This window comes from Centroberyx gerrardi, chromosome 22 (assembly GCF_048128805.1).
Source record: "Centroberyx gerrardi isolate f3 chromosome 22, fCenGer3.hap1.cur.20231027, whole genome shotgun sequence".
In the NCBI taxonomy this organism is placed as follows: Eukaryota; Metazoa; Chordata; class Actinopteri; order Beryciformes; family Berycidae; genus Centroberyx; species Centroberyx gerrardi.
In genome coordinates this window covers 15,172,715-15,199,421 of record NC_136018.1, presented here as the reverse complement: position 1 = coordinate 15,199,421, position 26,707 = coordinate 15,172,715, and the positions used below count along the sequence as shown (strand labels likewise).

At 42.5% G+C, this 26,707-nt stretch overlaps 1 protein-coding gene across 1 annotated transcript in view; it reads left to right on the top strand.

The window, feature by feature from the left end:
- Positions 1-26,707, top strand: part of ctnnd2a (catenin (cadherin-associated protein), delta 2a) — a 248,375-nt gene that overhangs the window by 73,050 nt on the left and 148,618 nt on the right. The window contains exons 3-6 of the mRNA XM_078291542.1: positions 13,257-13,291; positions 14,333-14,437; positions 19,160-19,332; positions 25,663-25,717. Of these exons, the coding sequence (XP_078147668.1) occupies positions 13,257-13,291; positions 14,333-14,437; positions 19,160-19,332; positions 25,663-25,717 (368 nt within the window). The remainder of the gene's footprint in view (positions 1-13,256; positions 13,292-14,332; positions 14,438-19,159; positions 19,333-25,662; positions 25,718-26,707) is intronic.

The window sequence follows — 26,707 nt, the reverse complement described above, 5'->3', positions numbered from 1 at the left end:
GCTGTTGAGTCATTGGAGACCAGATATGGTGATATATATCTGATATATAGCTGGACCAGCCAGCTCCTCTCCTACCAGTTAATTAAAACCTCAGCCCCAGGCCACCACTGCATGTCCATCTAAATCACACTGTTCTCATCAATCACACACACACACACACACACGCATGCATACACACCCACATATGCATTCATGCATACGAACAGCTGCATAAACTTTGCTACCCCACACACATCTACACCGTGTTATGTGTGTACTGTACTGTACATAATTCATGTCCAGTCCACAGAGGGACAGTCAACCTCCTGCTGAACATTGGCTGCCTACAGCATTGATTACAGTAGGGGAATGGGAAACAGATGAGTGATAGTTTTCACATACAGCATGTATGCAGGAACGATTTGAGCGAGGTTTGGTCAGAGAAAATGATTCAATATATCCCACCAGTTTGCTATAGATCGTGGGGTAAACAACACTGGATGTGGCCACTGTCCTGCTTATTAAATTGGAACAAATGGCCCAGTGAGGGTATGGATCAAATGGAGGTGCTGTTTGCAAACAAAAATGATGGCTTCTAGCTGACTATCTAGCTTCCTGCATTCTGTAATAAGATTAAAATGTCCATTCCAATGTAAATAACTACACGGAGTTGCAGAAGTGAAAAAAGAGACTTCCCGTGGATGCGTTAATTGAGTGACTTATTACAGGTTTGCATTAGTGTCTTCAAAAACTTACTTGACTAACATTACCTCTGTTTCCTCTGATTTGACATGTTGGATATTGTGCCTGATTTATGATCATTCACATCATTTTCTGTGTGTGTGTGCAATAGCCATCACACACTTCAACTGGTTCCGCTGAATCATGAATATTGACAGTATCAGGTTCATGTTAAGCTATTATGCTGATCACACACTCAAGCAGCGACTGTTCCTATGTGGTATAAGATTACCAGCGTGTGTGCATGTGCATTTGTGTGTGTATATGTGTGTGTGTGTATGTGGAGCCACAGAGCGTTGGTAATTGGTCTCATGGGGGCCTCAAAGGGAGAGACTGTGTAAGGCGAATAACCTTTCCCCCTCTTACATGCACACACACACACACACACACACACACACACACACACACACACACTAATATATCCCTCCGCTGGAGTGGAAGCTGTTGAGAGTGACTCGGTGGCTCCCACTAAATCATTGGCTAGATTATCCTCGGGGGGATGAGTGATTTAGACCGTCAACTGCTTTAGCTCCCAAAGCTCTGAGACGTCCTATCCATCCGTGACATCACACTACTGCCCTTGAGTGTGTGTCTGCGTCTATGTATCTGCGCGTGTGTATGGCTTTCACAGTGCCTGGCTGGCTGCCGGAGATCACGATTTATCTTGCAGGCAAGATACAGACGGTGGGGTGATTTTGCTTGTTGTCTAAAAGAAATATGACTTGGGCAATCACATGTCTTGTCCGCACCCTGGGAAATGGATGCACCTCAAGAACAGAATATACCTTATTATAGCTTCCACTCAGCTGAACAGATTTGTGTAGATGTGAATGGGAGGTGGAAAGTCGTGAATTACCAAACAAGGGCTGTTTCATTGGGAAGGTGAACAAGTTATGAAAATGTTTCATCACTCCATGAAAAACACACGTCGAACTGCCCAAACAGAGGTGTCAGACATGCGGTACTTTTCCACCAAACAAACCTTTTCATTTTGAAAACATGAATAGCCGGTTAGTCTGTCACTGACTTTTGACTTGCTCTGAGTCTGTGTGAAAAATTCAATCACAATGCGAGCAGATAGCAGTATTGAAATGAACAATAGAGCAAATCAAGTTAAATTTACCAGACATATTGCCTCTGGCTCAATTTCAGGGGAATTTAAAGGAAACTCGTAGAATATAGGGATGAATGTAAGCAGAAATGTGCAAGAATATGAAACGTGGGTGGGATGGGGGATGCAACAATTGCAAAGAGCACATTTGGCGTTGCAAGACCTACAACTCTTTAGAAACATAAAAATGTTCTTATGATTGACTGCATATTGACCTCAGTAAGTGTGAATGACAATTTCACATGTTGAATCAACCATCAGTGACTCCCACCGGGCGAGCCCAAACTGCTCCTGACTGTGAGCCAGCAACACGTGTTGATAGATTATCATCTAGCAGTCTGGCCAAGTGTTTTAGCCTTTGGTCTGTGTAATCTGTGTTAATCCCGGAGGGTTGTGTTTGAGCATGCTTGTGGAGGCTAATGGCACATGGAATGTTAATGTAAAGTGTTTTGCTCTTCCATCTGCGTATAGTTTTTAATTAGCTGTAAACATTTTAAATTCTATTTTCTGAGGAAATGCAATTACTAGACTCTTCTTTAAAGAGACAACTGAAAACTATATAATATTTTAACTGATGACTTTCTATTGCAATCATTATGCCATAGTAGCACTGTTGATTTGTTTGCTGGTAGTCCAGTATGGTTTCTGAATGTAGCTGCAGTATGCTGATATATCAGCTGTCCCTTTGACTTCAATTTGCTGGTGTACTTAGCAGTCGGTGAACTGTTGAGTGGTCTTTGAAGCCTGTGGTATTGTTATTCGTATGCAAATTTGTATTGTTATGCTAATATTACGGCCACTTTGTCATGTGTGATTACTGTTCAGTCGAGCAGGCCTTAATGGAGCCAACAGTGCATGTCTTCCAATTAATATTGCTGATGGTTTTGTTGAAATGATGTTCCTTTTAATTTGCAGTACTTTGTAACTTTGTTTAAAAAAGTGCTGTAATGTAGTATATAAATAGAAAATTCAAGTCCCAGAAAACAAGGCATGGTATGAGCAGCTTATTCCATAACGCAAGGTTAAATATATCAAAAGGTATTTTTGAGAGTGGCATTCAAACTGACAAAGCATAATATTATTCCAACCTCCACACAAAACAAGCTCACTAGCACTTTCTAGGTGCTCAGGTGGAGGGGCGGGGTGGAGGGGTGGGGTGGAGGGGTGGGGTGCGGTGGGGGGGATATGCATGAGTGAGTGAAACTAATGGCGCTTTTCCACATGGTACCGGCTCAACTTGCCTCGACTCGACTCGCTTTTGGTAGTACCACTTGGTTTTCCACTGCAGATAGTACCCCCTCAATAGTAACCCCCCCCCCCCCCCCCCCCCCCCCCAAAAGCTGGTCATCATAGCGACGCCACATGAAACTGCCGTGACGTCATCTTCAACGCGACACACACAGCAACAATGGAGGATATCGAAGGGATGGTGTTCTTGATTCTCGGTATGTGGCTATTAGTCACAGCAAGGAGATAGATTTTATTTCAGAAGAGGCTGAAGGCAGCAAGACAAAAGACTGCTCTCTGGTTGCTCAAAGGCGACGCAAGAGGGTAAGCTAACCTGGTAGCTAACGTTAGCATATATGTCCCGTGTCGCGCAATGAAGATGATTCTCTCTGACCAATCAGTAGTCTGCAGTGTTTTCACGTCACCTTTTGGTATCGCCTCAGCTCGCTTGGAACCTCGACGGAGGTGCTACTAAAAAAAGTACCAGGTACCAGGTAATATGGTACCTGGTACCTGGTACTTGCCCAATGGAAAACCAAAAAAGGCGAGTAGAGTCAAGTCGAGTCGAGCCGGTACCATGCGGTGGAAAAGCGGCATAAGTTGACTCCACCTGTTAACACCAAAGTGCTGTAAAGTTTTGTTGGAGTTGAGAGAATCGCTGAACAAAATATTTAATTCATGTGTTGACTCGCAGAGCTGCTTCCTGGTGTGAGGATGTACTGCGCACCAACCTACAGCTGGCTCATGCCTGTGTGATGTCTACTGTACTGCTCTCTTGTACGAGCGTACACTGTATTTTCCTTATGCAGAGCCATTAGTGCTCTGCACCGCCTAAGCAGTGCATACTGTAATTAACCTGCACATGGCAAAAAGCATTACTCACAAACAAAGAACCAACGAACACACAGTTATAATGTCCCAAAAATATCAAACTTTAAGTAAAGTAAAGGTAAAAGTTAAAGGAAAGTTATATTCCGTAGTTTGATAATGTGGTTAAAGCAAATCTCTAGAGCTCAATAAGGTGTCAAGATAAAATATCTTGAGTTTAATAATTTGTCAGAATTAAGTCTCTGAATCTATAGTCAATAATCAATAATGTGTTAGAATGAAAACTTTTATTCTATCGCTCAATAATCTGTCAAAAGGGAAAGTTTTATTCTAAAGTTTAATTATGTGTTTAGTCAAGCTTTTAATCTATAGTTCAATAATGTGTCATAACAGTGTTCCTGCTATGAGCCTGTACATCCTTATTAGATGAGTATAAATATTAGACAGCGCCCTGTCTCAGTGTGCAGAGCACAATAATATGGGGGCACACTCAGTGTCAGGCCACCCGTCCCTGGTGAATTATGCATGGAGGTGTTCTGTCATTATCTGTGTCGGTGCAAAACGGCGATAGCCCACCTATCATAATAACTATAATAGCCTGGTGATTTAGACACACACAGCAGATGTTCCTGAGCTGAAATACTGCAACTAGCAGGTGCTGCTCACACTGGAAACTCACACATACATGCATTTATACACACACATACAAGTAACTGGATGAATGTGTGTTCAAGCATATGTGCAGACACACACACACACACACACACACAAACACACACGCAAACATGTTGTGTGTGTGTGTGTGTGTGTGTGCCCGTGTGCCTTCTCCAGATACTGCGATGACTTACAGAGAGGTCTCAGACATTTTCTGATTACATCTTTATTGTTTATTGTTCTGCAGACATAAATAAATGTTTCAAGTGTGTGTGTGTGTGTGTGTGTGTGTGTGTGTGTAAGGTAAGGATGAGGCTGTATGATAATGGTGTAGGTCTATTCCAGGTATATTTACTGTCTGTAGACTAGCCTGCTGTTTAAGATTGGATGGCAATCAGTGGGGTGGGGTGGGTGGTTGGGTCACACACACACACACACACACACACACACACACACATGCATACGTACAGATGCACAAATATGCACATACAAGAGGGTTAAGATTTACTTTCACTGACCCAAATACAACCCCAAAAGTGTGTACGCATGTATGCCAGGAAACACACATGCACACACACACGGTTGTAATAAATGGCAGAATCAGGCAGGTTACAGGTTACAACCAGGCAAGAAAATATGAACAAGTAGGTAGGTAGGTGGATAGATTGATCTGTGTATGTGATCTGCACATGTGGATGCTTGTATATATCCGTATGTACGTGTGTGAATGTGTAGGACTTGAAAATGGCTGAATTGTAGGAGAGACAGCTGCAGAGTGTTGAAATATAAGTATTGGAGTTGTCAATACCATGGTGCATTGTATTCTTTGTTTTTTGTAGGAATAGCTGTTTTTGTTGCAGCTGTCAGTAGTCGGGCATTAGAAGTCATTTCAGTAACAGTTTGACTAGACAATTCTCTCCAAGCCCTACTGTTGAACTGTCAATCAGCTGTCATATCAACAAAAGTTTGTCCTCAGCCTTGTTGTGTGCACAATGGGCTGCTTTCTGAATAGCGTATCGGAGCGCTTGCACATGGGTATACACACACACACACACACACACATACACACACAGAAGTTGAAAAGCCATACATGCATACGCATAAACAAAAACATTTTTCTATTCAGCCTCAATGTTTTGAGATTTTTGTGTGTTAGTGGGTGTCTTTGTGTGTGACATAGTTTTGTGTTGAATTTGTTCTTTTCATTCACATTGTCGTTTCGCCCACTTGCGACACAAAATCCAATTCCAAATCTCTCTCTCACTCATGCAGACACACACACACACACACACACCTACATACACACACACACACTATTCTCCCCACCCCCACATACAGAGCATAAAAGCCCACTCCTCTGCTTTGACTGACAGATTGTCGTTATGGTGACAATCTGTCACACTGACGATGATGAAGTAGAACACCGTTGTTATGACAACCACCAGTGGGTAGGTGTGTATCCAAACGACAGGCAGATCTACAAAAAAGATCGAGTGGTTCCCAAACCAGCCCCACGCCTAACAGTGAGCAAGCAGAAGTTTGGATAGCGTTTATCAGCTTTTTTTCCCCTTTCCCATAAGAATCAACTACATCACATGGAGGCTCATAAAAGTTTCAGAACTCACCAGTGTATATAGAGCTTTGGATCTGCAGTAGCCCTATCAGTCAATCATTTGTCTTCAGACTGTCCTTCAGTCTAGATTTGAAGACTTACCCCATGCTTACACTGCAAGAAATACAACAGGTCACTGGAAGCCCATGCAGGGAACCTTGGTTGATGTGTGGTGAGAAAAGTTAGGCTTAACTTTTCACAATAATTGGCCATCAACAGCCAATCAGATTTCAGACTTTCCTTATTTCCCAACCGATGTGATTTCATGAACCATAGTTCTGCCTTGCAAAATTGGCAAATTGGATGAGAAGTCGATTACAGCCATCCAAAGCTTCCCAGTTGTCTACTTTTTTTCATTTGAAAGACCACAAGAATGAACGTCTCAAAAAAAATACTTGGAGACTGGTGCATCCATCGCTGGGGTTGATGGTAAACTCTAATGTAATTTTATTGATTTTTTTTATTGAATAGACCTACATCAACCAAGTTGCTTGCAGTGTGAACAAGGTGTAAATGATTGTGTTTGTGCCTTCAGAGGCCTGAGACTGTGAAACTGCCTGAGGCTAGCAAATTCAGTGTCACCTTAATATTTAATTTATTTTATTTCACACTTTTATAGACTTGCTTTTAAGTAATGTTTTTGATTTTGCCCACATGTTAATTGTGTGTTGTTTCTTACAGTGCCTTGAGAAAGTGTTCAACCTGTTTGACCTTTTCCTCGTTTTGTTCTGCTACAGCCTGAATTCACAATGGATTAAATTAGGATTTTTTTTGTCACACATAATGTTAAAAGAGAAGTTTTTACAAATTCATCAAAACTGAAAAGCTGAAATGTTTAATGAGTACAAAGTAAAATTGTTAGTGGTAATCTAACTCTGAAAGTATTAAAATTGACTCACATAAACACTGGCAGCAAAAAGCAAAAGAATAACCCCTTTGCACTCCAAATTGGATTAAGGTACATCTACATTTCTTTGAATGTCCTTGAAATAGCTCTAACAATTTTAGTTTCCATAAGTAATAATCATAGAATATTAGCATGTAAGCAATATCAATATATTTCATTTAATTTAGAATGCTTAATACATATGGAGACGTCAAGATGCTGATATAAGATGCAACAACTTCAGTAGAATAATTCTGTTCCCCAAATCATCAAGACTAAAGGTTGTGATTGATAAACCATCATCCATTTAACACACAGGGAAGTAAACAAAAAGCAGACAACAAAACAGTGTTGTCTGTAACAGGACAGACAGTTGCAGCTTAATATAACCACAGATATAAATAATAGCATATTATAAACACAGGGACTTGTTGCTTTTATCTGCTGTGTGGAGTGGCATTCTGTGATTTATCTAAATGCGGGGGAAGGTGCACCAGTTTATTGGTGCTTTCCTTCATTTTTCACCTAAAATTTGTAATAACAACAGGGGACACATTAAATAATTTGTTCTAACAAGCAACATGCCATCTTTCTCCATCTTTGCTCAAATGGCCACCTGGTTATGTATATTTAAGGGTGAGATGCAATCATTGAGCCTCATTCTGCACTAATTAGTAGGTTTATAGCTTGATGAATGAGGGCTATTAAATAGATTGCGCTGCTTTACAATGACCAACTTCTTCCTTGTTAGGCTTGAATGGTTTTGCATCAGAGAATTTTGCATGGTTATTTCAGCCCTGATGAACCACAGTCATTGACAGCTGATAATTCGCAGTGGTTGGGCATCAAGGTGGTGTAGTGAGCATGGAGATCGCCCTTCAACTGGAGGACTCAGGTTCAAGGTGCCATGTCCGCCCTGCTGAAGTGTCCTTGAGCAAGACGCTGAATCCCTACCAGCTCCAGTGATGCTGCTCTGTAACTGAGAGATCAATAAAGTACCACATTGTTATCACAAATTATTTAAGAGTCACCTGGCACCAAAGACCAGCCAATAGCAGATGGCAATTTCAGCAGCACGCTTTTTACCATTACATGTCAGGCTTTACACAGATTTGGGTTCGGGGTTTACTTACTCTTTAATTCTGACTTTTCTGACGTATGACTAATTCTTGATGCTCATACTGACAACCTCTCCAACATCTCAAACGAGCCTTGAAACAGAGAAAAGGTCTGTCTCGTTCAGGTAAAGTCGGCTTCATTCCTCTCCCTTCCTCTCTCCATGGGGGTGGGGGGTGGGGGTACTGTCAGGTGGCCCTACTGTCAGGTGGCCCTACTGGGTGGCCCTAGTTAGACACACAGGGGCGGCGGGCCCAATGTCACCTCTCGTCAGGGGGTCCAGAACTCCTTGCAGCGTCCTTGCCTGCTTACCCTACCCTTTCCAGGTCATCATTGGAAATAGGACTCCTTAATTGGCCTGCCTGGTTCCACAAAGGTTAAATAAAAAATAAATGAATATAATGAAATATGGATTTATGCCCGGAAAGAAAGCCAGCTTTCGGAAAGGCAGGATGTGTTTAGGGCTAATTCCCACTGAAGCATTTGTAAACGTCAGACAGGGCATTATGGTCTATTAGGCTCCTGTTATAACGCTGGCGATAATGAAATAGCCCAGGACTGCACACCGGGCCCGCCATTTATTCCTCTCTCCGACTCAACGGGATAGCAATTATCAAAGATTTAAAGTGCTTTCAGTTTGGTGTTTGTGTGAATTTGACAACTTGTGTGTGTATTTGCATGTTTTTGCGTATGTGTACCTGTGTAAGTGTGTACGAGTATATGGGAGTGACTGTATATGTGTGTGTGTGTGTGTGTGTGTGCATGGGTCCATGTGACCGATAGATCATTGTAAGTTGCTCTTTGTAAGCACTGCGGCTTAATGCCTTGACTGTAGAGTGTGTGTGTTTGTTTGTGTGTGTACTCTGTGTATAGTGTGAGTGCATACTTGTGTGCGTGCGTCTTTGCATGCTGAGCAAACATACACACTCACACACTGGCAGCTTTATCAGGACTGGGAAGCGTTCTTAAGTGCTACTATCTGTGAAGGGAGGCAGCTGGAGGATTTGAGCAGAGCCTTGTGTGGCAGTGTGTAACTCTTTCAGAGTAATGCTCTCCCAGCCGAGGACTAATGACTCATGAAGGATGTGGCTCCGGAGCTGCTGGGACTCCTGTCTGGATGGCTGGATACTTCTACCTTAAACACAATCACAACATGTTTACCAGGTTTATGGTGGTGTACTAAAAATGCAAAACTACACTACCCCTTTTATGCCACTTTCTAGCAAAGTCTACTCTAAGATTTTGTATCGTATCGTACTTTACAGATTATTCAGTCTGGATTTATCTTTCTGCTTACCTATCTGTCTGCTTCCACGTTTGTGCCAGCAATCATGAAACTCCTGAGAACAAGACGGTGCTTAATCTAGGAGCGCGATCGTTCAAATGTACGCACGCACGCACACACACACACACACACACACACACACACACACACACACACACACACACACACACACACTAGAGCAAAAGGCATTTAGTTTCAGCTCTTATCTAGAGCAACTCTTGGTTCTGGGACAGTCTCTCTCACCACCGTGCCTCCAAAAAGTTTGCCTATTTGTGTTGAAGTTATGTTTTTGAATTCATCAGCTATACTTTGAGCACTTCAATCTCCATATCCTACTGAGACACACACACACACACACACACATTGGGACTATAGAAGCGAACAGTATTTTTCTTGCAGACAACGTTTGTGAATGCAAAGTAGAGTGTGTAGGTATGAGTGCGTGTTCACAGGCCTCTGTGTGTGTTAGCGGTTAACATTTCCGGCTGTTTGGTTGGAAGTGGAGTGCAGCGAGGCAGGCGGCTGTGGCTGTGCGCTGGTGACGGTAGAGGACGCTGTCTGTTGACTTGAGCTGTGCGGTGGAGAGGGGAGTCGTGAATGTTGAAATATCTCTTTAATGCAGTGTCGCTGTTAAAAGAGAGCCGCTGCCTCGCTGTGTGTGGTGTGACGTTGCAGGCAAGAGTGTGCAATCTTGTGGAATAATGCTGTGCTTCATATCTCTCCCTCTCTCCTCTCTAGCACTTCCCTCTGTCTCTCATACTTTTTTTCCTTCTGTATCTTTTTCTGTGTGCTGCAAAGTTTTTTCTCTCTCTTTCCTCTCTCTCTCTCTCTCTCTCTCTCTCTCTCTCTCTCTCTAACCAACACACTCTAACACAGTGTCACAATGTTTACCACTGTTCCCATACTGTATGTCTTTCGAGGACATGAAAGCACAGGTCTCCCAGCACCTGGTTATCACTCTCCTTTAGTTGTGTGTTTGTGGTTTGTGTGTGTGTGTGTTTGTGTGTGTGTGTGTGTGTGTGTGTGTGTGTGTGTGTGTGTGTGTGTGTGTGTGTGTATGTGTGCGTACCTGTCACGCCAGTGCCACCCAAGCCACCCTGCTGCACTCTCTCTCTCTGCATCAGCCAGATTTAGATTTCCCCTGCAGTGCAATCAGTTCACACATAATAGAGGGACAATTACTGGCCCGTGGTAAGGAAATTACTATCCCGCAGTAGAGAAGCACGGGTGGCCTTATGAGTATTTATTTTAACCTTTTTCTATCCAGGGAAGATTTGCTGAGCACGTATGCTTTTTTCAGCGGCGACCTGATTCACATGCATACAGTTCAACACATTTACAAAGGGAAGCTGCCCAGTGCAGCCGCACTTCTCCACAGTCTCATAAAACCTACCACTGAGTAGCACCACTGGAGCAACTGAGGGTTAATTGCCTTCATTTAATTTTCTCTGCTGGTCCACACATTTCAACCAGTGACCTTTTGGTCACAAGCCCACATCTCTATCCTTCAGGCTATTGCTGCCCTCATAATGACATGGTTTCATTAGCCTAGTCTGTAAATTTAGTTGCATCAATCAAATTAAATTCAAGCTTGATTGGTATCGTATAAGTAATTGGTTGGTAAGTAATTTGAGTTCAGTGGCCATTTGTATGCAGTCCGCTCATCATAAAGAGGAACATATATAAACAAATCAGCAAATTTGACCCATGAGTTTTAATTATGAGATTCTTTTCAACGATGAATTTCATTATTACTGACTGCAAGTTGGCATAAAATTCCCCAAATTAGCTCTTTCCTTTTCTTTCCTTCTCAATGGAAACAGATTCTGGAGAGGCAAGTGTTATACTTTTTAGTAAGAGGATAGGCAGATGGAATGACAAACTGACATTGCATCTAAGAATGATCAGCAAGTCTTTAAAATAGTCAAAACAGTTGTTCAGTTCATGCAGATTTTATTGAAACTGCCTCATTCTAACCCTTTCTCCCATCTTGCTGTGATTTGATGATGAGGTGATTAAATTTCTGCTCATTTAATTCATAACCAATCTGACTTTTCCCTGTATTCATGCTTGTCCCCTCATTAGTGCTGCACTAGTGCATCACAATAATTAGCAGTTACATGATAAATGCTTCAGTCAGAAAAATGCAGCAGAAACTCTGCATCCTGAAGGCAAGATAAGTCATTTTAAAAAGCCAAATAATTAACAAAAATGGTGCAGATGCAATCAAAATTGTCAGATTGCAACACATATCAAACTATAGACTACAGGCTAAGTGTTGAGATTAATTCCTGAGATCATGTGGCTAAGGAGTAGATGGCCACATGCCACAAAGGGGGAGCAACAGGCCATTTCTTAAGCCTACTTGGTCTCTTCATTCTCTTTGCATTCATATTCCACATTACACAACCTCTCCCCCTGCCTGCTTTTACGTCAGAGTATTAATCATTTCATGCATTCCATGAAATAGATGCTCCAGAAATGGGCTACTGTGTTCAAAATCAAAATCAATTCAATCAATCAATTCACTCTACAAAAGTGATTTAGAAAACACCCATCTCTGACAGACCATTACCAGCGCAGCCAACCAGCCAAATAGACAGATGAACATATGTAAATTTATGCACTCATGCTCATATACTTATACACACTTGTCATCACATGAAGGCACACAAGCGTTTTAGACACAAATTGTACAATGACACCCAAGACACACACACACACACACAGACAGGCATTCAATTAGAAAGATGAGTATTTGGAATACCAAACAGTCTAAATGGGACAAGCGCAGACACAGGCCAACCAGCCCAGACAGCCGGTCTAATGGTGTAGATGAAGTCAAATGAAAGAGTCTATATGTATCAGTTAGTCTGTCTGTGTCTGCATTGATCACACAGCAGGCGGCTCAATACTCGTCTCTAACTTTCTCTCTTTCACCCTGTCTGTTTCCATCTCCCTGTCTTTGTCTTTTTCTCTCTCCTCACCCCACATCTGATCAATTGACAGTCGTCAAAAGAATGTAGCGTGTGTGCATGTGTGTGTGCACGTGTACATGTGTGTTTGTGTGTGTGCGCATGCAGAGACATACATGTGTAGCTGTGTGTATGTGTCAGTCTCTGCAATTATAGGATTTCATTCTAAAACACTGTCCATTTGGAAAAAGAATATCACTTGTTCTTTACTCAGTGTTTTTAAAATATATGACTATATCCTTTAAAATGTTACCATTTTGTAAGCAGAGGATCTCAAGATGGCTAATAACTTTTTCAGACTTTTTTCAATAGAATAGAAAAGAAACCAAGGCTACTGGAAATTGCTTTCAGTACAATATGATGGAATGAATGGAAAAGTGCTGGTTCATGGGGACGTAAATCTACGTAAAAGACCACAAACTGTTTAGCTAAACAGCAAAAGATGAGGCATCATATAATAAATACTGGCATTAAATGTAGAATACAAATCTGAAAGACACAGAGTGAAATAAGTTAGAAGTACATATTGTACTGTGCAGACATTGAACATGGTGGATGTCTCATTTTGTAACGAAACTCTTCATTTAACGTCTGTAAAGCTGGTTCAAGGCAGTGTCAGAACTATTCCTCTATAAATCAGAACCTGGATGTGACTGAACCGTGTCCCCAGTTTTTATCTCCTTTTTTTATATATTTTACTATTCCTTGTAATTTGTGAAGTGCTGTGTAAACTCTGCTTTTTGATACCTGCTATATAAATAATGTTGGTTCCTATTTTTCTTCTTTTTTATATTTGTATTGGAATTAGTATTATTAACCCCCGTCTCTTCTTTCTCTTGCAGTTCGGCAGACGAGCAGTTTCGCTGGAACGCCCAAGGTAAAGGTCACCATGAATGCTCTTTGTCATTACTTAGCATGCGCGCTGCGGGGCAAACACCACCACACACACACACACACACACACACACACACACATACACTACACAGCCATGCATACAGAGGTATTGCCGTATGAAGTTTTCTGATACTGCTTGCCTTTTCAATATCGGCTTATATTATGGGAGTCCTTTACACAAATTGCAGCTTCTAAGCTTATTCATTACGTTAAGGTTTTTGAAATCAAATCAACCTTGATTGATCGTGCATACCATGCGCCGACACACAAAATCTGTAGGGTTTCAGGTTGGATCTGAATGCTCTGGCAGCTCTGAGAAAATCGATAAGTCTGCATGCCATGTTTCCAGCGCATCTTGAGTCCATGGATTAGATTTAGATTTTAGACACCAACAAAGCCTGTTCCGCCTCATATCTGATTGACATGCCAGGGAAATTGTGTCTCAAGGAACATTTTGAATTTTTACCCACGTACTGATAATGTATGGACAAGGGACAAGCACCCACCCACATACCCGTGGGATCAAAGATTAAAACACACACACACACACACACACACACACACACACACACACACGCACACACATCTCAAAGTGTGTCAAAGTGTTGTCAAACCAAGGCCACTGTTGGTGTTGCCGGTCAATGTTAATCCTTTGTCTTAATCTGCTTGTGGAGGAACCACAAACAAGCACTGTCTCTCTCTGTCACTCTTTCTTTCTCTCTCTCTTGCTCTCACATACACGCAAACTCACCCACATACTCACACACACACGACTAGACTTTTTTGAACTTTTTTGAAACTTCATTTCCAATCAGGCAGTTCCCCGGGCAGCCTTTTCAGGGTCCTTCCCGGCATACGATCAAAATGTCCCACAGCTCTTAACCGAGGTGTAATATGTACGGTTTTACTGACTGTGAGAGTAGGAGATTGAGGTTACAGCCCAGTGAGATCTCATTCTCTCTCTCTCTCTCTCTCTCAATTTCTCTCTGTGTCTCTCTGTAACCCTCTCTCTTCCTCTCCACAGCGGATGGACAAAAGGATATTGAGGACGAGTTGACCACAGGCTTGGAGTTGGTGGATTCCTGCATCCGTTCCCTCCAGGAATCGGGAATACTCGACAGCGGAGAACGTAAGAGAACTGATCAGCATCTGTGTGTGTGTGTGTGTGTGTGTTTGTGGAGGGGATGGAGGGTGCTGGGAGCATCCTAATAATCTAAAGTGTCTATCTTCATTTTAATTATTTCAGTCCATTTAGTGCCATTGACCCGACTCTAGTGGTTCAGAGCAGAACAGAGCTGTCAATCCAGCCAGGGAGCTTGAAGATACGATCCGGAATTAATTTGAGCATCTAGATTTTGGGTTTATTCACATTTGTTCCCGAAGACTTTGATTTGTAGATGGAAAATTAGCTTTTTCAGAACTTTGTTAACACATCATAGGTCAAACTCCAGGTCTGTTTAACTCAAGCAAACAATATGGAAATGGAAACAAACCTTAAGCAGCCTCAAAATGAATGTAAAAAAAATAAATAAAAAACATCTCCAATGCCAGGGTTCCAAATGAAAACAATAGCACTGGTGGGGTGCCAGTGTTTAAACATTTAAGGGTTATGGCTTGTATTGCTCATTAATAATTTTTATTGTCCAGTAAGGAAAGAAGAGAAAGAAACAAATCACTGGAGACTTAGAGAAGAAAAACTCTCATTAGTCTGGCATTTTAGATATATGGCCCAAGTGCAGTAATTCCCTGTATTAATACTGAGTTATTCAGATTTTATTCCCATTTAAGCAAGTTTAGTGGAGGCAGGCCTAAGCCACAGCAGGGGTTGTGAAACTTCTCCTGCCTGAAACCCAAATGGAGTAAATTTCACCCCTGATCCTCTGAAATGAGCAAGATGTCTTAATATGCGAATACATGCTCTGCGTACAGAGAAGCATGTTTTCCACCACAAAAGGATTACATGAAGAAGATGCGACTAGAAACAGCTGTAGTTTGGCGTTGAAATAGTGCGGTGGAAAGTCAGTGTAAGGAGATGGTGGATGGGTGGATACATTTGCCTTCAACTCCTACGACCTGGGTTCAATTCCCAGCTCAAATTCACATAATTTACATAATTCAGTTCATGCTATTGTCACATAATCCTTTTGTGGTGGAGGAACGTAATCTTCACATAAATTATGTCCGCAACACCTAATCTACATGTCAGAGTTTGTGCTCATTTCACAAAATTTAATTAGACTGTGTTGGTAAATGTAGTCTTGCCTAGATCCCAGGCTCACTAAAAATTGCCAATACTCATTTCATGTGGGGACACAACAGAAATAGACCTCCAACCCATAAAATACAGCAATAAATATTCTCCCCCACTCCCACACATACACATGCATCCCGCTGCTGTCAGATTTTCCCTGCCGGTCCTGGATTCGTACCAACAACCACGCAGTCTCAAGCTGCTCCTCCAGCCTCCAGGCCCGGTATTCCAGTGAAGGAATTCACAGGATGATTGAGAGGCGGCCTGCGTGTGAAGTCTCGCTAAATGTGCTTGGCATTTGCTTTGCAGGTCATTGGTATTGGAACACTGCATTCCCATTTTCGCTTAATGTCTGCTGACCTTTTTGATAGTTGATATTGCCGTAATGGATGGCATTTTAAGAATTGGCACTGTACGCATTGCTCAGTGCATTTCTACATGGGGAGTGCACGGTACTTTACCCGCATGCATATACCCATATGCTTCACCCTTTCCAGGACTCCTAGAATGGGCTGGCCAAGGTGGAGCACAGATGCAATGTGCACACACACACACACACACACACACACACACACACACACACACACACACACACTCCTCACCCGGACAAACTGTGTAGCACATGCATCCGCTTTTACTGTGTGTAGCAGCTTTGGGTGATGTGTGATTACAACCAGAAACTGGACAGGATATAACTGGTTTGGAATATTTGAAGTGCACCTCAAAATTGCTGTCTCTGGTTTGCTTTGATAAGAAAGAGGTTGCATGTTTAAACACATGCAGAGAGCTGGGAGAACATGTCAGATAATTTGATTCTTATCATGTTTGCAGGATGTGTCCAAGTCCCCGTCACTCCTGCCTTATCTGAGTCCAAATAGATGGCACTCTCATTGTGAGCACTCTCATTGTGGGTGCTTCATACCCGGCTGTTTTTCCCATTTTGCGGATGGGCTTCTACTAAAAACATCACAATGTGTGGGTGCAGATAAATTCAGCATAGCTTTCAATGTTTTTTTTTCCCCCAAATGGGAGCACTGCAAATAGCTAAGCGGTAAGTAGAATAGTGACATGTCGCTGTCTTCAGTGAAAGGTTGCACAAAACAGGGAGGCTTTTTGCTTTCAGCTGATACTGTAGTTGGTAAGGTGTCACGACAGAGCCACACACAAATGCATACAGATGTACACACACAAAAATACATGCCCACACACCACACACACACATACACACACACATACACGCAAACATACATGCATGTACTTACACATTAAAAAGTTTATTTTACGAAATTCAGATTTTTTATTAGGGGAGAAAAGGTATAAGCCTTGTGTTTGTTCGTGTGTGTGCGTGTGTGTGTGTGTGTGTGTGCGTGCGTGCGTGCGTGTGAAAGCATTTTGAGGATTTGAGTAATAATATGATGTGCTTAATTTGACTGAGCCTGTGAAATATTCATAATTTCCATGTGAGGACGGATACTCTACGGAGTCTCAATAGAGGCAAGTAAGGAAATAAGCCATACGACTGACAGTGCTTTTCATCTCACCCTCTCACTCATACACATACAGTACACAGTCACTCTCACACACATGCACACACTCCAATACACACCATACACACACACTTGCACTATTTCACCATCTGCCTACCCACTCACCTACCAACCTTGCTACCAGCCAACCAGCCAACACGCACACGCCACACATCACACATATGCATAGTGACACAAACATATACACTCACACTGTGTCACACACACAAACACACACAGTGTAACAAACACCAAGCCTGAGTGATGATGAGTTTGGGAGCTCCCACTCAGTCTGCGTAACACAAAGTGCTGTTTAATAATTCATAAAAAGCAAGGGATGAATCGAGATGAGAAAAGACAAGTCTTTTGTGAAGGCGAGAAGCAGAGGAGTTGATCTTGGTTCACAGCACACAGAGACTCACAGAGAGAAAGGGATCCTGAAGGAAGAGGGAGAGAGAGAGAGAGAGAGTCAGAGAACAAATAGATATGGGAGAAGAATAATAAGAAGCCTTTGTTATTTGGGGGAAAAAACTAACATGCCAGCGAGCTCTGGGGAAGACACTTGTTGTAGACTTTATGAGGGCATATTCATGATATTTAGAAATTCAAAATTGGGAAAGAGAGAAACAAGCGCGAATTCGCAATAGCTGTGACCACGTACGCGCATGCATACACGCGTGGGGAAATTTTTGTGAACCAACCGACCGACCGACCGACAGAGCGAGCTATAGAGCTGCTGGTCACAGCTAAAAAAGCAGATATGCTACGACAGAGGAATGGGCTTTGGGACCTAGTTGGTCTTCCTTATACAATGAATTCTAATTACATAGATGTTATATAGGTTTTTATTCACAGAGAGAGAGAGAGTAAGAATAGCAACTTAATGAAATATTTACACACCGCTGAGTGCACAGGTCATAGACCTAACTGATTCTCAATCAAACCACGCCACACACACTCCCCCACATGCACTGCTCTGAGGAGATTCCACCTGAGGGGACAGTTGCTGTAGATTTACTCTGCAGTATTACTGCCATTGGTTGGTAATACTAACCACCGAGGGGTCTGTAACGGTTCCCTCCATCCCACCTCATCGCCCCACACACAGTTTGGAAGATTGTCCATCTTAAAAAGCGCCATATGACGATCCGGACCAGTCACAACCCCAATCAATATAAGGTTTATGTGCACAGCATGGGATTCAGAGAAGGGATGTCCAGTGGCACAGACTGATGCAGCAGCAGTGACTGCTTCAGTTGGTAGGAATCAAGTTGCTGCTGCTATTTTGCCTAGTAAAAACATCCATGCTCATTCTCCACTCAAGCAGATTTGGTAAATATAGCCCGCAAAGTTGAGAACGTACTGATAGCATTAAAAAAGACACACGGAGCGCTTATGATATGTCCATTTTCAGGCTGTTTTAAGTGTTGGCAAGGTAAATTGAGCGTACTACAGCAGATCAAATATAAGAAGCCATATTCCAATATGTTGCGTGGCTGACTTAACAAGAACAGACAGAAAAAAAAACATTAAATGATTCATTCCAAAGTAGGATTTCCTTTTGTCTTACACAAGGGGTCTGTTGAGTTTTTGTTCAAGCAGATAATACAAAGTAAAAGTTAACATGTTTGGGGAGGTAACGTTTCGAGTTGTTAGGTGTTCCATCTATTACAACTTTCTTCTTTTCAGCCCTCCTCCTCCCATCCTCCCCCTCTCTTCCTCCTCCTCCTCCTCCTCCTCCTCCTCCCATTCTCTCTGTTCCTCTGTTTCTCTCTCCCTCTGCTAATAAATTATGTATGCCATCTCCAACTCACGGAGCGCTGCACTGCTGCACTGTCTGCTCTAAATTGCTGCTCTCTCTCTCCCCCATCTCACTCTTCGCCTCTCAATCTCTCCCCTTCACGCCCCCCCCCACCCACCCTCCCACCTCTCTCTCTCTCTCTCTCTCTCTCTCTCACTCTTAATCTCTCTCTCTCTTCACTCCCTCTCTCTCTCTCTCTATATATATATATATCTATCTCTCTCTACTCAACTCCCCCCACCCTCAATACACCACTGCTGTCTCTCTCGGTAGGACCAGCTCTTCTTTCCCAGAGTTCCTTGCAGCTCAACTCCACCCCGGAGGCTTCGCTCCAGTACTCTGCCAGCTACCATAGCAACCAGACCCTCGCCCTTAGCGACAGCATCTCCGCAGCAACCCCTCAGCGCAGCGGGCAGGTTGGGGGGGCCGTGCACAGCTACAACCAGGTAGGAATTACTTCTGTATACCGATGATGTTGATGGTGGTAGTGCTGATGATGATGATGATGAAAATTACGATGGCAGAAATTCCCACAGGGCTTTTTGGTCTCACTGTCCATTTATGCAAACTTATTCACTTTGGTGTCAGCTCTTGCGAAACTTGCCTGTCAGTTTGTACGGTGGGCTAACAGGGCAGAGAATGTGAATAATTGACATCAGAGGATTTCGACTCTGAGGCGAACTCAGCTGAGGCGAGTGCTCACGCAGTTTCTAAGTACAACTGCATTGCACTCTTGTTGTACTCATCGCAGACATGGAGAGCTGCGAGGACCAGCACAGTGTCGGGATCTACTGTACGCTGTCTCTCAGATTCCCCGCTGCTCCGCTTTCCCCACCACAAGCTGAGCCAACATCTATCTCTCTACCCCCTCTCATCGTACACGATCTTCCCCTCTCCCCCCTGCTCTTCTCCACCTACATGTATCTCTTACTCGCCGTGCGCTCCGTTTTGGCTACGCAGCTTAACCCACAGAATACGGATTTGTTACTGTTTGACATAGCAGTTGGGCGTAGTTGATCAGCGTAGATAAACACAGATTTATGCAGAATCCCATTTAATTTAGTTTATTTGAGTGGGATAGTCCAGTCGGTCTAACTTTTACTTTCCAAGGAATCGTATGTGTGCAGTCTGTGTGTGTGTGTGTGTGTTTGGGAAGAAGTGGGAGACAGGGAGTTATGTTAGATGTATTCACCGAAGCTGTTTGGAAGGAGAGAGATAAAATGACGCTCATAGTCTAAAAATCAAACTATTTTAGACAGAGAGAGGAGACGATTAAATGCACACAGGGAAATCTCAGCGAGGTTCTTGTTTATAAGGACTTGAGAAAAAAGCGGGAGAAAAAGTCACATATTAATCACAGCAGTGTGCTGATGAAGAGAGAAACCCCCCAATTACTTTCTAGCCTGCAGGAGCCAATTATTCCCAATTTTTATTTCCTTAACCTATCAATGGTAGTACACATGCACACACACTTACACGTACATGTGCTCACACACACGCATCTGCTAAATCAGTGAGCAGCTGCAGTGCTTCATTAAAAGATATTGCCAGTGTCTGGGGCAAATGTTCCATTTGTGATTGCTGTATGCGGTTATGAATTGAAAGCAGGGGAAATATTTTAGATTAATAATTATAAAGTAGATAATTATTAAAAGAGCATCGCAGCCTTTTCAGAATATCTTGTATGTATCCATAGCAAGCACACGCGTGTTTTCACCAAGGCTTCCATCTCCGAAGCGAAGGGCTGTTAAAATATGCCGTGTTTGGTTAGTTTTTCACTTGCCGTGTGTGGGTGTGTGCACGAGTGTGTTTGTGCATTTCTGTGTGTGTGTGTGTGTGTGTGTGTGTGTTTCTTTGTATGTGTGCGTGTGTGTCTCATGAAAGAGGAAGAAGGTGAAGGTGGTGATATCAGTCTTTGTAAACACATTCCTTCATTTCCCCCCGCAGTCACACCAAAGCTCATTTCAAAGATGTTTTCAGAGAAGGCTCCCATTCCTTCCCTTAACAAATAAGAAATCCAGGAGACAAAGACAGAAAGATAGGCAGACAGATAGACAGGCAGATAGACATACAGACAGATAGATGAAGGCAAAAGGAGCTTTTTCTTTCTCTGCTCTGAATTCTACAGTATTTCTTGTCCTCTGTTTTCATTGTATTGCTGTGTTCCTGTCCTGCTTTCCTCTCCTCCTCTCATACCCCTCTTCCTCCCCTGTCCTCTCTGCTCACCATCTCCGTCGGTGCGAGTGTGTGTTTGTGTGTATTGTCCCCTGTGATGTTTTTGGCTTGTCAGAGCAATGGGGCCAGTGTTGTCAGCAGGGCTTGTTGCTTCTGAATAGCTTTATACATACCACTGCTACTTGATAGGCAGGTGCAGCTCGCATGTACTGTATGTACGTGTGTAAATACGTGCATGCCTTTGTTCGTCTTTGTGTGTGTGCAGGCATGTACACGTGCACTTGGGTGTGCGTGTGCACGTCGGTGCTTTTTACGTGCTCCTTCTATCACGTTTGTGCATGAGCGCATTTCATTTGTATGTACATGAAGTTTGCACGTGACTGTGTGTGAGAGAGTGAGAGAGAGCGAGAGGTTTAGCATGTTGCAGCTCTTCTGTAGGGTATTTATAACCCTGAGAGGCCCCGCTTTAATAATGCATGGATACATGGCACCTCAAACATCCAGTGTCTTACTGGAGGAAAAAAGAAGCGGTACTGCAAGACGAGATAGTATGGACAAGGGAAAGAGCTCTCTCACACACACTCTGTCCAGCTTTCTATCCGTCCATTCACCTAGCCACCAATTCATCCATAAAGCCATCATTTATTTACCAGTAACTCATCCATCCATCCATCCATCCATCCATCCATCCATCCATTCATTCATTCATTCATTCATTCATTTGCCCAGTGACCAGTCTATGCCCATATCCATCTGACTTTGCATCTTGATGACTGCAGCACTTCTGCAGGTTTGGACACACACAGGAATACGGACAACAGACAACCAAAATGCTTTTTATTAATTTTGCACAGTCCAGTAACATAAACGATCAACAGGCTTTTTTTTTTAGCTCAGTTTTGTGGCTCACAATCACATCAACCTTTGATCGCTTACCTGGCTTCATAACTTACTAAACTAAAACAGAGGACAAATATAGATAGATGTTAATATGATGCACAGTATTCTGGATACTGGCTCATATCCCAGTTAAGGTTTCTGGTAGGCCGTTTATATGCACCTTTAATAACCCACTCTTGAATATCCCTTTATCCATGTACCCACAAAGCACAGCAACTGACATAGTTAACATGCAATACTTTTACACGCACATTTATGTTCCATTACTATTTGAGATACTCAAGCATTCGGTTTAAACACCATACCTTATTTACAATAACCCAAGATAAGATCTAATCTCAGCTATAAGAAACCTTTATAAGGTACCTGGAATATTGCGATAATGCCCTGGATACTGACACATGTAAACATGTTATCCCATTTATACCGTTCAATTTTAGTAGCATGAGTAAAATTATTCAGTCAAAACATGGCAGTAAGCCTTGGTAACTATTGCTATACTTCTGGAGTAAAGATAAAACTGAATTGTGTCCTTCTATCATGAAAGACATTAATATTCTTGGTTGTTTGGATGGGAGACGACGTGATTTATTTATGGTAGCTGTCGAAAAAATGTGAGATGCTGGATTTCAGCGGACTACTGAGCAAGTCGGGTTGCTGTTGACAGTTCTGAAGAGATCATATTATGCAGCCAAGAATGAAAATCGTACAAGTGGTTCAGATCCTCCATCCTTCAGTGTAATTGTAACTTATTTCAGTAGCTAACTCTGGTGGAAGATCACAGATAGGCAGAAATTCTGTTTATGCCTGGATACATGGGTACAGTCTATTTAAGAGTGGGTTATTTTAGGTGCTCTTAAACAGCCTCTCAAATAAGACCTTAACCAGGATATGAAGCCAGTATCTTTAATACTGTACACATGTAAATATAGCCATTGATGAAGTTTAGAGTGTCACTTTTCTGATTTCTGGCTTTAGTCACAAACACTGACTGGACTGTCCCACACCATAGTAATGACTCTGTCAGCGCATTTACCATCCAAGATTGTTGATTTGAGTTCATCCCATTCATTCCTGCTCTGTGGGGTTTAGCCCCGGGTTCTGTCAGGTTTTCTCTCTTGCAGTATATTTACATCAGGATGGATCTGGCACCTCAAACTAGAGCCTCAAACACACACACACACACACACACACACACACACAAACTGTCAGAGTGTGTCGTATTTTGTTTTTGTACCCTAGCTTGAGTTAGTCAAGAATATATAAGATGTATGGAAGCTACCATAGCTTATATTTCACCCCTTGTTTCAGTCTCTCAGTCCTCCCGTCTCAGTGTCTCCCTGTCTGTCAGTCTGCTTGCCTCTATATGTGACAGATTGTTTGAAAGACACCAGTAATCCACTCAGCCAGAGATAAATCAGTGTTCATGACCCTCTGCAAACAAAGCAGTGCTGGAACCAAAGGCCTGTTGTCTTCAGCAGGCTCGCTTTGGCTCATCATAAAGGGGAAAATATAGCCAGAGACTGCCATTGAGAACATAATGGGAGATTGTGTATGTGTGTGTGTGTGTTGCTATATTTATCCAGGGACAATTTGCTGAGCATGCACGCTCTTTTTCTAGCAATGTCTTTCTACACAATTGTACAGTTGCAAACATTCACACCTGGAAACTGCTCAGTACAAATACAGACTTCATACACTGCTCCAAATTGTGTATGTGTGTGTGTCTGTTTGCTATTGGTTGATTAATTGTGTCATGTGTCAATGTGCATGTGTGCATTTCTTTTTATTTTTTTTAAGATTATTTTTTGGGCATTTTTTGCCATTATTAGAGAGTTGAAAGTGGAGACAGACAGGAAAGACTGGGGTAGAGAGAGAGGGGGATGACATGCGTCAAAGGTCCTGGGCCAGATTCCAACCCAGTTACATGGTATGCACCTTAGACCACTGAGCCACCAAGACCCATTTGTTTACATTTCTGCCCACATGTCGTTAAGGTTAAGGTTTACTTGGGAGAAATTTGTCTTGATGAGAGAGACACTGCTGCACGGTAAAAGACATATCACAATTCATACCTTAACATAACAAAGAAATCACGTAAAAAATCACAAAACATAAAAGAAAGCACCTAAAATATATATCAGACACAAGCATAGACATGTCGCACTTCAAGCTGTCTGTCTGTGTGTCTTATCACTGACCTCATCTCAGCCTATCTGAGAGGGCTGCCAAGTGGGCAGATCAGGCACCTCCAATTACCTGTTGATAAGTTTAATAGACAGAGGCCCAATACCTTTTTCCAGATTTCATTAGCTAGTACTCAGGATAAAGTACCTGAGAAGAATCAGAGGTTATCCTATTGGCCTGCCTCATTAAAAGATTGCTCAAAGATATGTCGCAGGGTACAAACTTAATGTATAGATTGACATCCAAACCACATATTTTTTTTATCTCATCAGTGAACCAAATCTAAACATATATTTGCATTGTTGTTAGCCTGTCCTGATAGTAGCTGTGTGTAAAATGGTGAGAATTAATAACTTTGTAATGCTAAGAAACAGGTAGCATTGCAAGTACTTGGATGGTCTGTGTGTGACTACATACAGTACAGTGGTGAGTGTGCTCCAAGGTCACAGAGCGACTGTGTGTGTTTGCATAATGTGGCCTCGTACAGCGTCATGCGGCCATGTTAGGGTGGGGATAATGTATTTGAATCACCTTTACAGCGCTTGCCATCACCATACGGCTATATGAGGCTCTGTGGAGCAAAGACATATGCTCCCTTACAGTCTCTGAGGACTGGGTAGAATATATTAGGATAGAGCAGCATCTGATGTGTGGTAAGAAGCCATTTCCCACTCTCACTTTGTGTCACACACTGACACAAAGGCTCTGAATGGTGATTAAGAAAGTCATTCAGTGTCAGTCATTCAGTTGTAAGGGTACTATGTTTTCGTCTGTAAGGAATTCAGTGCAATGCAGTCGAAAACCTCGGTAGTGGGACAGTTGAAGAGCTAAAATTTTGATTTCTTACAGCTGTCATCTTTTAAATGTGGCTCAAAATGGAGACCAATAAAGACTGCCGAGTTCAATTTGATCATCTAATCTTTTGCCTCACATTATTTTACAGTATAAAGTACATATCACACTGTGTTAACAGCAAAGCTGACTTTAGGGCATTGTCCCAACACTTTTGTCTGATTTTAATAACATATCCTTTTGAATTATTCATAAATGTTGGAGTTTACTTGAGGACGGATGACCAAGATATTAATGTGCTCTAGACTGTTTAGACCCTTTTCTCTACTTTTTCCAACCTCCCCAACAAGTCATTATGAGTAGTGATTTCAGCCGACTGAACTCCTATGAGTTCAGGTTCTTCTTCTGCGAGTCTGTTTGAACCACCCCTGTGTTTTCTCTGGGGATTTCATTACTAGCTGCTCTGGGTTCATTTGGGGCTCCTCAAAGTCTCTGAACTCATTGTGCACACTAGATCTATGGTCACCAGTTTTTTTATGCTCTCTTCTTCCCTCTTTTTTCTCAACTCTGTCTCCCCCCTCCCCCCCTTCCTCCCAACCTTCTGTCTTTCTTCCCTCTCTCTCTCTCTCACCAATCATTCCCTCCATCCATCCCTCCTTCCTTCCCATGGCTCCCTTCCCACCCCACTTTCTACTCTATTTTCCCTCCTCTCCTCTCCTCAGGTGACATCTAGTCGTGTGGCCCAGCAGCAACAGCAGCAAAGTGGGGCAGGGTCAGGTAAGGGCTCACCTCTTCCTCCTCCTGCTCTTTCTCTTCTTACTCTCCTCTGTCTCCCTCCATGGAGATGTATTTTCTTTATGATGCATTAGGGTGACATAGCATAAAACACTGTAGATACACAGAGATGACGTTGGGCGACACTGACAGACAGGTATGAGAATTGGAATAAAAACCTTGCTACTGCAGGACCATTTTCAATGCCTGCGTGAGGCTGTAGGTCAGGTTTAACTAAGCTCTGCACAGGTATGGTGTTTTCACATGTTGGTTGGATGTGGAATGGAACAGAGCTGTGATGCTTTAAGTGTTCTCACAGCCCAGGACAAACTTTGGCCAATAATTACTGCTTGATAATCCCTGTTGTCTCTTGCCTCCCTTCTTTGGAGCCTCCTGGGTTTGGGGCCCAGGATAGTTTCAGACAGCAAGACTTTTCTCTTTCCGTCATTTAACTTTGTTTTCACACTCTCTGCCAGTGCAAAGGAAAGGTCAGGCTGCAGCCAGAACAAAATCCAGAACAAAATCTGTTTGCATTTCTCCATCATATATATATAATTTTTTTTCCCCCAGCTAGTTTGGTTTTATAAACAAGGTCTTCTTTTTTATTGACAAGACACCTTCTCGCCAACACACTCAAAACTTCTCTTACAGCAAATACTTTACTTTAAGAAATAAAATAAAACTATACATGTGAAATAATAGAAAACTTACATAAATGAGGCCAGTTTGTGATGCGGTCAGTGTAATTGTTTTGGTCCAATTTATCGACTCCTCCATCTCCAGATCTGACTCAGTAACACCATCTCTCTCCCACCGGTTCACTACAGTATCAACTATAGATACACCCAGAGAGGCCAGGCTAAGCAGGAAAAATATGCTAGCAGGGCCAACACCCATCCGAATCATTTGTTTTACTTCATTGTTGAGCCAAATCTTAATATCTATTTTGCACTTTTGTCAGCCTGTCATGATCTTAGCCATGTTGACTTTTCC